At 35.3% G+C, this 11,934-nt stretch overlaps 1 protein-coding gene across 1 annotated transcript in view; it reads left to right on the top strand.

Moving 5' to 3' along the window:
* ARHGAP42 (Rho GTPase activating protein 42) overlaps positions 1 to 11,934 on the top strand; it is a 333,741-nt gene that overhangs the window by 230,816 nt on the left and 90,991 nt on the right. Inside the window, exons 7-8 of the mRNA XM_012659813.1 lie at positions 4,474 to 4,578; positions 7,441 to 7,557. Of these exons, the coding sequence (XP_012515267.1) occupies positions 4,474 to 4,578; positions 7,441 to 7,557 (222 nt within the window). The remainder of the gene's footprint in view (positions 1 to 4,473; positions 4,579 to 7,440; positions 7,558 to 11,934) is intronic.

The following is an 11,934-nucleotide window of genomic DNA, read 5'->3' as shown; positions in this document are numbered from 1 at the left end:
GTCCCTTGCAATTCCATATGAATTTTAGAATTAGCTTGTCAATTACTACAAAGAAGTAAGCTGGGATTCTGATAGAGATTGTGTTGGATCTGTACATCAGTTTGAGAAATATCACCATCTTAACAATATTGATTTCTCTAATCTGTGAACATGAGATATTTATTTGGATCCTCTTTTATTTCTTTATACAGTGTTTTACAGTTTCTGGAGTATAAGTTTTATACTTCTTTTGTTAAATTAATTTTCCTAAGTATTTCATTCCCTTTGAAATTATTGCAAATGGAATTGTTTTCTCAATTTTATTTTCAGATTTTTCATTGCAAGTGTATAGAAATACAATTGGTTTTTATATATTGATCTTTGTTTCTGTATTCTGGCTGAACTTGTTTATTAGTTCTAGTAGTTTTGTCCTGGATTCCTTAGGATTTTGTATATACAAGATCATGGTGTTTCCAAATAGACATAATTTTACCTTTTTTTCCTATCTTGATGACTTTTATTTCTTGCCTACCTGCTCTGACTGCAGCACACAAGTACAATATTGAATAGAAGTGTCAAGAATGGTCATCCTTGTCTTGTTCCGGATCTGGGGGCCCTCAGGCCAGGGAAGGGGTAAAGAAATGCAGTCAGTCTTTCATCATTAAATGAGATGTTAACTGTGGAATGGGAGAATTCAGTATTTTAATCAGTGGGCAATTAATTTCTTAGGCAATAAGGATTTATGCTTAGTTTTTTAGTGGTCAGAGATGCTTACTGAGTTATATTTGGCAACCAGCCTTTCTTTGTTGGTAAGGGTGGTAGAAGGACTCTGTAGAAATCGATTATGAGGGACTCTGTAGAAATTGATAGTGAGGTCTCTGTCAAAGTCAAGAACAAATTCTGAGCTTGATTGGCAAAGTTGTTCTGAGCAGGTGGCAGGCACATCTCTACCACTTTGGGAATTTTAGTAGCCTGAAGAAAATCATTAATTGTAATAATTGATTATTATCAGTAAGAAAAGAGGTCAGACATGTAGGATCACATCTTTATAAGAGTATTTACATCTCGGTTCTCAGTTTGAGGAACAGTTATCTGGAAATACTGCATCTACTGTTTCAAGGCTCTCCCTTTCACTGCCATGCCAGCCCCAACCTTTTTCGTAGCTCTTGCTTTTCTTTGCCAATCACATTATCACTGGTAACTTCAGCCTTGAAACTTTTAGAAGTGTCACATCCATACTGAATTTAGTTGATTATCTGGTGATTAATGGGCTGGGAAATTATGAATATTTGTTCTTTTGCTGACTTGTAATGGGTTTTTTAAAAACATTATCTGTAAATGCAGTATCAATTTTTACATTTGGTTGGGTTATTAGAGTGACAAATAATTTGGTTCTAAAACCTTTGGGAATAATAAAGTGTTATATGAGATTTTCATGATGATAAAAGGAACTTTCTTAGTATTAAAATCTAGACTGTCTAGTTAGTAGTTTGTAGTTATTATTGTTACTGTTGTTATTTTAAAGGTCAAATATTCTTTAAGATAAGCTGAGATCATAGCCTTTTCTGCAACATCCGAGCCATTGAGGCAGATTGACCGAAGAAAATGTCATGTGGGAAATGCAACTCTTAAATATTTTCAGGCTGCCCTGCTAAGTTCCCTTGGTTTATCATCTTGGAATTTGGTGGAGTATAAAATGAACTAGCACCTATTCAAGCCTAAAAAAGTTTAACCTTGCTGCCACCTAGAGGCAGTTATTTCATAATGCTCTCTTTAATAAACTTTCCCAAAAGCTGTTTCCAAAGATGTAGAACAAAAGGAAAAGGTGGGTGGTGTTTTTTTTTTTTTTTTTTTTTTTTTTAAATGTACCTTCCATAGAATTGTACATTTCCTAGTGGGTGCTCAGCATGTGTTATGTGATTAAAACATATCTGTCTGCTATTAAGTGAATCTGAATTGTGCCAGAGGCACCAGTGGGTTTATTTTCATCTTGACTAAAGTTGGCTGCATATGAAATGCTGAGAATACAGAGTAACCTGAATAAAAGGAGGTGCCAGAATCTTACTTTTTAAACATAATTAAGAATCTAAAAGCACAGCTCAGTGGAAAATGTTGGCCTACCCAAATCCACATCAAAATACTTCCATAAGAGATTTTTAGTTAGGGGACCCACAAGGGGTTCAGTGAATCTTTAAGCATTAAGAGGCCCTTCGTGTAAGGGCCTAAGTATTCTGTATCTGAAATGCTTGAGACCAGAAGTGTTTTGGATTTTGAATTTTTTCAGTTTGTGGAATATTTGCATATATATAAAGAGATATCTTGGGGATGGGGATACAGGATAAACATGAAATTCATTTCTGTTTCGTATGTACCTTATATACATAGCCCGAAGGTAGTTTTATACAATATTTTTAATAATTTTATACATGAGACAAAGTTTGTGTACATTGAACTGTGAGAAAGCAAAGGTCTCAGGTGTGGAATTTACCACTTGTGATACCATATCGGGTGCTCCAAAAGTTTTGGATTTTGGAGCATTTTGGATTTTAGATTTTCAGATTAGAGATGCTCAACCTGTAACATGACTTTAGGACTGGGGCATCAAGCCGTGATAAAGCAATTCAAATTATCATAAACCTCCGGGACCTAAAGATTATAATTCACCATTTGTTAGAATTTTTTAGCAACATTCTAGGTATGATTCTGAGTGGTGAGTTCATATTTCTGAAATATCAATGTATTTTGTCTTTTTCCCAGGTTCTGAGCACTCAGAATATTAGAAAAGATGTATCTCAGGGGATTAGGTGTTTTGTAGCAAGCTTTATCACAGATATTCTTAAAATACCTTCTTTACAAGTTTAATTAATTTTTGTACATATGCTGATTTTAAAATAGCATCTACTTTGTGTGGCATCCAGTTCATAATGAGATGGTTTAATTGTAGACTAATTATAGATGGTAAAATATGAAATAATACTTCTTTAACAACTTTATAAACTGTTATTTGGATGTTCAGAAGGCTAATGTTATCTATATATTTCAAAAATATTTTCTCTTTGAAAAGCTCTGTCTACATATCCAAACCCTTAATAAAGGTATTTCGAATCTAATTTTAGCTGCAATTTGGTATACTTAGGTAGCAGTATATGCAGACTATATATTTTATTGGATAATTTGACAAGTATAGCATGATTTCAAGATAGGCTATTGAATATTTAGTTTTGATAATAATTGTTATCAGTTGCTGTAAAGCTGAGAGTATAATTCTAAAATGGCAAACAATACCTTTTGGCAAAACGTCGGGAACTATTGCTCAAGAGAATAAAAGTCCTTAAACTGTAACAACTTAACAAAAATGATTTGGATATATATATACTTTCTGAAATGAACATTGTATGAAGTTCACTTGTTTATAGGAAGAAAAGCACTAGGTCATTGTTTTCAGACAGAACCATGTTTATTTGTTGGAAATCAGACATACCAGTTGATGCTTAGCCTAGTCCTCGCTGCCTCCCCAGACAGAGGAAGTGGCAGAATGTTATTCACGTGGGAAAATGGTTACAAATTGTGTGTCTTTTTTTTTTTTTTTTAAATAGTAAGTTACAGACATACTCTGAGCTACCTTTCAAAAATATTTTCTAACTTTATTGCAGAAAGAGGTTGTGGGAGAGATTGAGTTGAAGGAAGAAGTCTGTGGAATAAAATCTCTGTGAATCAAATGAAAATACTTAAATCAAGTTTTTAACAATATAGTTTATTCCATAAAAAAATAACTGTGTCCTGTCATTCTGTGGAGAGCCGGTCTTAGTTTATGGATAAAAACATAAATAAGCACATATGAATTTGGGATTAAAAGACTAGGGTCGCAGAAATTGTAGTTTTCTAAGGAAAATTTTACTCTAACTCTGAAATGAAAGACCTGTGTTATCTAGTTCGGTGTTTTTGCTCAACTCTTTCCTCTGTTTTGAGTTCCCACACCTTGCTAACGTGCTGTCTATTCCATATCCAAATCAGTACTGCCACCTTGTGATACTTTTGCTCAATTTCATCTGGCCAAATTCTTATTCCTTCCCTTGAGTACGTTTTATCTGTGTTTTACTGGTTTAGTCTTCCTTCTGTGTACACGTGTTTTATCTCCCTGTTTTGACCAGAAGCTCTTCCAGGGTAGGACCTATGCCACTTTGGTCTTCATCCCCCTCAGTGGTCTCTTCTAGATGTTTCCTCAATGCATATGAATAGTTGAGAAGTGAACATGAAAACTGTTCATGATCAGGCTCAAAAATTAGATCACTGTCTAAGAAAAAGGAAATAAAAGTACTTTTCTGGTTTCTATTTTATATCCATAAATCTATTACCTGCCTTGCCAAACAAAGGGATTCAAAATGTATTAGCTTGAGGAATTAGAATGAAATATAATTTCCCCAGTATTTTACATTTGATGATCATCTTTTTTTAAAACAAGTTTTCATGATTTCTTTTTTTATGTCTTTGCAGCTTTTGTCATTTCTTCAGGGTTTGTTTACTTTTTACCACGAGGGATATGAACTTGCCCAGGAATTTGCGCCATATAAGCAACAGCTGCAGTTCAACTTGCAGAATGTAAGAGTACTCCTGTTCTTACTGCCTCTCCTTAGCACATCTGATGATCACAGGGCAACTAAGTTATAGCCAAGTCCAACCTTGGAATCTTTCAAAAACATCTCTAGGTACAGTAAAACCTCAATAATTTAGAAAAGCCACTTTATAAACGTATTAAAAAAATTGTTTTCTAGCTGTTAATTGAAAGTACACCAAAAAACCCAAACAACAACAACAACAACAAAAAACCACTAATCTCATGTTAGAAAAATTTATACAAACAAATTTTATAAAAGCAAATATTACCCAGGTGTTGACACCTGGAAGTTTGGAAACTTTTGCCTTCATCCAGTGCTCTCATTAATTTACTAGGTGATAGAGCATGAATAAGTTCTGGAGAAGTAAAATACAGCGTGGTGACTGTAGTTAATGATACTGTATTATATACATGAAATTTGTTAAGAGTGTAGATTTTTTTTTTTTTTCCTGAGGCAAGGTCTCACTCTGTTGCCCAGGCTAGAATGCAGTGGCACAATCATAGCTCACTACATCCTCAATCTCCTGAGCTCAAGCGATCCTCCTGCCTCAGCCTCCTGAGTAGCTAGAACTACAAGTATGTGCCACCAAGCCCAGCTAATTTTTTTTAGCAGCAGGTTCTCTCTGTGTTGCCCAGGCTGTTCTCAGACTCCTGGCCTCAAGCAATCCTCCTACCTCAAGAGTGTAGATCTTAAATATTCTCACCACACAGACAAACACACACAAAAATGGTGACTATATGTGATGATTGATATGTCAATTAACTTGACTGTGGTAATCATTTCACAATGTATACATATATCAAAATATCACATTGTAGATCTTAAATATATACAATTTTATTTGTTAATTATACCTCAATAAAGCTGGAAAATAAAATATTGGTGGGATCTTAGACAAGTCTTATTTTTTGAGAGGGTAGCATTTCTATATTTGTGAAGTGAAGGGATTATACTTTAACACCTAAATGTTGTATCTTTCTCTGAAATTATATGTAAAATACGTGATGTATATTATTTTCAAATAATAGGTTTGAATGTGGCTTTGTAACTGTTTTAAAGCATAAGTGAGAATTATTTCCAAACAGCCTCTCTATTAGTATCAGGATTTATTTTGTAAAGTTGTCTAATCCTTTTAATTTCTGATTGCATAGTTATACAAATTCTGATTTTCAAATGCTGAGCAACATACACATTTATGTACATACACAAACGTATATATGATACTTTAGCCAGCTCATTCTGCATTATCAAACCTGACAAATGAGGTTTTTCTATAATTGAAATCTTGACTATCTCTATAGCCAAAATAATTTGGAAAACCTTCACTTAATTTTCTATAAAAAGCTTGTGTTTCTCTGCTTATCTAATTCTTGCCATTGTGGAGATATCCAGTATATAAAACTATGGAACTGGAGTGTTCCATACGAAATATGAGATTTATTCTACTTGTGTTTTGAGTTTTAGCTTTTATTTTAACTTAGATTGTTTAGCAGAATCGATTTCACCTTTGATTTATCCCATTGTTTTTAATATAGAATTCATTGAGGCTTTTTCAGTAAATATTAAAATTACAAAATCCAAAATATTTTTATGATTTATTTCCATATTACATACAATTACATTAAGATTCCTGGGATACAGGAACAGGAGAGAGGTAAGGAATTAGAAAAATTTCAGATCCTTATGTTTGAAAGAGACAAATAGCAAAAGTGACAAAATATTCCTAACCTACTTTGAGATTCAGTTCTTTTATTATGAGGCATAATATCTTAGGTGGTGATGATTATTATGTTTACAAAAATGTATTGTTAAGGTAATGTGGCCCGAATGCAAAAGCGATATTCAAAGAGAAAAGCCTGATTCTTTCAATAGCTTAACTTAAGTAAATGTGATGTAAGGTGAGTAAACTATTTCTTGTAACAGAAGAAGTTAGAATTTGGAAACCTATGGATTTTTATGAGTTAATTTATACACTGACCTCTTAATACCTGCATTAGTAAACCAAGCTACGTGATGTTTCTTCAAAAAAGCCTTTGGTACAATGGTGGTGAACTGTTTTCTTGATTTGTTCAGTGCCACATATATCAAAAATATGTGAACTTATTTTGTTTTTTCCCTCAAAAGAAATTCAGTCCCTATGTATCAGCTTTGTACCTTAAGTATTAGGAAATTCAAATTCTATTTAATGCATCTTACTTTAGTTTTTTGTTTTTTTTTTTTTTTTTTGAGATAAGGTCTCACTCTGTTGCCTGTGTAGTGACATCATCATAGCTCATTACAACCTCAAACTCCTGGGCTCAAGCAATTCTCCTGCATTAGTCTCCCTAGTAGCTGGGACTACAGGCGCGCACCACCACGTCCGGCTAATTTTTCTGTTTTTTTTTTGTGGAGATGAGGTCTCGCTCTTGCTCAGCCTGGCCTCAAACTCCTGAGTGATCCTCCTGCTTCAGCCTCCCAGAGTGCTAGGATTACAGGTGTGAGCCACTGCACCCAGCCCATATTTTTAATTGACATAGTTTACCCCCAAGTAATAACATTGGAGTGTGAAAATAGGAAGAAAGTCGCGTGCGCGCGCGCGCGCGCGCGCAGACACACACACACACACACACACACTCTCTCTCTCTCTCTAAGAGAAACATGCAGAAGGTCTTTCAGAGAAGTGTTCACTAAAGCAATTCAAAATCAGACCACAGGACTCAACATTACAGGGTCATGGGTGTGGTGAATAGTGCTGAAAGGATCAAGGTTCTCTTTTATACCATTTGAACTTGTGAAACTTTAGTCTGGAGGTTCTTCAAACGTGGTAGAAAACACTGAATGAAATTGCTGTTTTTATTTACTTAAGACAAGGAATAATTTTGAAAGCACTCGACAAGAGGTGGAGCGGTTGATGCAGAGGATGAAGTCTGCCAACCAAGACTACAGACCCCCCAGCCAGTGGACGATGGAAGGCTATCTTTACGTCCAGGAGAAACGTGAGTCATGGAGACGTAACTTCATGTCTCTTATGATTTAACATTCTGTTTCCAGGAGGTGTGACTTGGTTAGTATTATTTCCTTCAAGTAGGAAGACTGAAATTCCTTATAGCTTTATCATATTCAGTGAGCTCTCCCACTATCACCACTAAAATGGGGATGTTTTTCCACATTTTGCCCTCAGGATGTCTAAGTTGGTGTATTGTTGGACTTGGAACTTACAGTCTTCACTGAGGATACAGTAACATGAATTCAGTTTTAGAATTTAATTGTTATACCTAATCTCAATTTAAAGTTTCGTGTAAAATTGAAAATCAAAGCCTTTAGCAGGATGGGAATCATCCTGATGACTATGACAATAGTTTTTCCCCCAGCCACATTATTTCATTTATTTCTGTGCTTTGTCAGTTTTTAGGAGTAAAACTGGCAATTATATAATGTCAAATTGACACTCTTTACTTCCTGAGGTTAAGAAATAAGTACCAGACCCAATGGAGGACTATTATAATTGCCTCACACTAAGAAAGTTTTTCTCACAAAAGTTAATAAAAAGCCATTCAAACTTGTGTACCTAGCATTTTCTTCTGCATGTTACTTGTCATTAAGTGGAACCAGTTTGACTGTTTTGACTAAATGAACTCTGTTTCAAACCAGATATGCTCTAAAACACTATCCTTGTATGGTTTGTGGTGAAGGAACAATTGTTTTTATTTCCAGTCCGTCATGGACCAATGTGAAAGGCTTTTGATATACTGTACATGCAACATGGTTACTAAAATGCTGGCACATTTTATATGCAGATGATCCTCATTTTTGGATAGCAGTACATAAGGAAATTTGATTTGATCTGACAGGCTCACCAAACATTTATTACTGCATGGACTCGCTGGTAGAGGATGCTGGCTCAGGCAATCTGGGTTCCAGAATTTTCTCTCCCATAACTATCTACCTTGGCCAGTCTGTTGTTTTCAGTTCTTAAAATGATGAATCTAATGACTTGCCTAGTTATTGAATAATTAGAGCATAGTAAATAGCTTTCACTTCCTAATTCATGAAAAATTACCAGTTCATTGATTCATTTATAGATTTGACTTAGAACTCTAAGGAAACCTTTGAATATTTATTTTAAGTAGTTCTTTCAGATTTGAGAGCCCTGGTATGAGGGAACATCTGAGAGGAGCTCATGTTTTGTATTAATACAGGATTTGGCCAAATGGAAGAATTTGTTGACAACGAGGGCAGTAAACATACAGATGGTAGAGGAGGTGCCATCCTCACACCTATAGATTTTTTCTTTTCTTTTTCTTTTATAAATTTTTAATCGTCATAAATACATAATGGTTGTACATATTTGTGGGACACATGTGATGTTTTGATACAAGCATATGATGTGTGATCAAATTAGGGTAATTGGGGGATCCATCACCTCAAGAATTTATTAGGTTTTTGTGTTAGGAACATTCTAGTTCTAGTTATTTTGAAATATACAACAAATTATTGTTAATTTTAGTTGCCGTATTGTGCTACCAAACTCTAGATCTTATTCTTTCTATCTAACTGTATTTTTGTAACCATTAACTGTCCCCTCTGTATACTCCCCTCCCCACCACCCTTCCTAGCCTGTGGGAGCCATCCTTATACTCTAAATTTCCATGAGTTCAGTTTTTTTTTTTTTAGCTCACACATATGAGTGAGAACATGTGATATTTGTCTTTCTGTGCCTGGCTTATTTCACTTAACCTAACGCCCTTTAGTTCCATCCATGTTTTTGTAAATGACAGGATTTCATTTTTTTAGTGCTGAATTATATTCCATTGTGTATATGTACCACATTTTATTTATCCAGTCATCCATCGTTGAACAATTAGGTTGGCTCCAAATCTTGGGTGTGGTGAATGGTGCTACAGTAAACGTGGGGAGTACAGGTATTTCTTCAATACACTGATTTCCTTTCTTTTGAAAATATACCCAGTAGTGAGATTGCTGGGTCATATGGTAGTTCTATTTTTAGGTTTTTGAGGAACCTCTATATTGTTCTCTATAGTAACTATACTAATTTACATTCCTACCGACAGTGTGCAAGGGTTCCTCTTTCTCTACAGCCTCACCAGCATTTGTTATTGCCTGTCTTTTTGATAAAAGCCATTTTAACTGGTGTGAGATGTTATCTCATTGTAGTTTTGGTTTCCATTTCTTTGATGATTAGTGATGTTGAGCATTTTTTTCATGTGCCTATTGGCCATTTGTGTGTCTTCTTTCGAGAAATGTGTAATCAGACTTTTTGCCCATTTTAAAATCAGATTATGTTTTTCTATTGAGTTGTTTGATCTCCTTATATATTCTGGTTATTAATCCCTTGTCAAATGGGTACTTTGTAAATATATTTTCCCATTCTGTGGGTTGTCTCTTCACTTTATTGATTGTCTCCTTTGCTGTGTAGAAGGTTTTTAGCTTGATGAAATCCCATTTGTCTGCTTTTTCTTTGGTTGCCTGTATTTTTGAGGTCTTACTCAAAAAATCCTTGCCCCAGCCAATGTCCTGGAGTTGTTTCCTCAATGCTTTACCTAGTCGTTTCATAGTTTCACATCTTAGATTTAAGTCTTTAATCCATTTTGATCTGATTTGTGTATATGGGGAGAGTTAGGGCTCTAATTCTTTATTCTTCTGCATATGGCTATCCATTTTTTCCAGCGCCATTTATTGCCAAAAGGATTTTTTATTCATTGTGATCTGATGATATTTTATTTTTTGAGTTCTTTCTAGGTGTTACACAGTTACTGAAATCCTTGTAGGTATATAATATTTTATTCTAAACAGAAAAGCTTTAGATTACCTAGCAAAATTATTTTGTACATAATCTTCAAATCTATCATGTTCAGTCACTACTTGGTAGTGATTCCCATCCCTTGGATGGTACTGTGGTTTGCTTATCTATTCTCAAGCCATTTGACTTTTGTTTCAAATGGTTTAAAAGTATAGGCCATTTAATAACTGGAGGATTACATGGCTGAACTTAGCACAGTATTTTATGTACTTGCCTGCTGTTGGTATCTTTTACTGTCTTCTCCTCTGGGTCATTCTTAAATGATCATAAAGCCCTTTATGATACTGACCTTTCCGCTGGGATTTTTTTTTATCTCTCTTAATGACACCACCCACTCTTCTAGGCTACACAAATCAAGGCCATCCTTAGCTCCATTGTCTCTGTGTTGCCTGGGGCCAAATCTGTCTATTCTGACTCCTTGAAATCCTTTGACTCCATATCTTCTCTCCCATTTCCACTGCCTTAACCCAGCCCAGACCCTTGCCATGGCCTCATAACTGCTCCCTCCTCTCCCTCCAGGCTTGATCATCCTCTCATCCACCCTGTGCAGAGCTTCCAGCAGATCCTTCTAAAATGCTTATTTGGTTATGCCCCAGCTGTGACGGCCCCTTAGCAGTACCTGACATTGAAGGTTCTCACCATTGGACTCTCCCTCTTTTTATTAACACCCTCTTTTGAAGTTTTCTTCCTTCCCTAAGACAATTTCCATCTTGATTTTCTCTGTATCTGCCTGCATTATTTTCACAGCTTTATTGAGGTGTAATTGGTTTATAATAAATTGCACCTATTTAAGACATACAGTTTGGTAAGCTTTGCCATTTCATGCGACTGTGAAACCATCAGCATAAGAACATATTTATCACCTTCAAAAGTTCTCTCTTGCCCCATTATAATCCTTTGCTCCTGTCTTTCCCCACTCACCATCCTCCCCTCTTCCTTTTGCCTAGGAAAAAGAAAAATGAATGGCTTTATGTGCTTTTGGAATTATTTTTCTATGAGGGGCAAATACTCAAAGCCCTTTCCAACTTGGAATCTTTGAAAGCATTTACAGTAAGAAAATCTAACCAATTCACCAGGATGTATTGATTGTGCACTTGCTATCACTGGATGAATAAGTTCTATGGGGACAGAAAATGAGATAAAGAATTTGGTTTCAGGGTTTTTTTTTTTTGCAATTGAAGACGTAAGACAAACTTACATGATTAGCAGCCAGTGATCAATAGTAAATATCAGAGCTGTAAATTGAGTGATAAATGGAGATGGACATGCTGGGGTAGGGGCAGATCACTGTTGTTTGGGCACAGAGCTCCACTTTACCTGGGTTGTGGGTTTTATGTTATCTACCTCTAGGCGTGCATTAAATTACACTAATAAACTTCAGTGCAACCAGGAAGAGCAAGGGTTCCAGAGTCAGACAGAGCTGTCTTGGAATTCTGTGTCTGTCACCTATTAATGGTGTGACTTTTGCAAACAGTTTCTTGAGCTCATTCTCTTCATTTATAAAAGATGGATATTTATACCTATGGCAGAATGTTGTTG

This window comes from Propithecus coquereli, unplaced genomic scaffold (genome assembly GCF_000956105.1).
Source record: "Propithecus coquereli isolate 6110/MARCELLA unplaced genomic scaffold, Pcoq_1.0 Scaffold636, whole genome shotgun sequence".
Taxonomy (NCBI): domain Eukaryota; kingdom Metazoa; phylum Chordata; class Mammalia; order Primates; family Indriidae; genus Propithecus; species Propithecus coquereli.
Note: the sequence above shows the minus strand (reverse complement) of the source record. Positions and strands in the feature narration are given on the sequence as shown.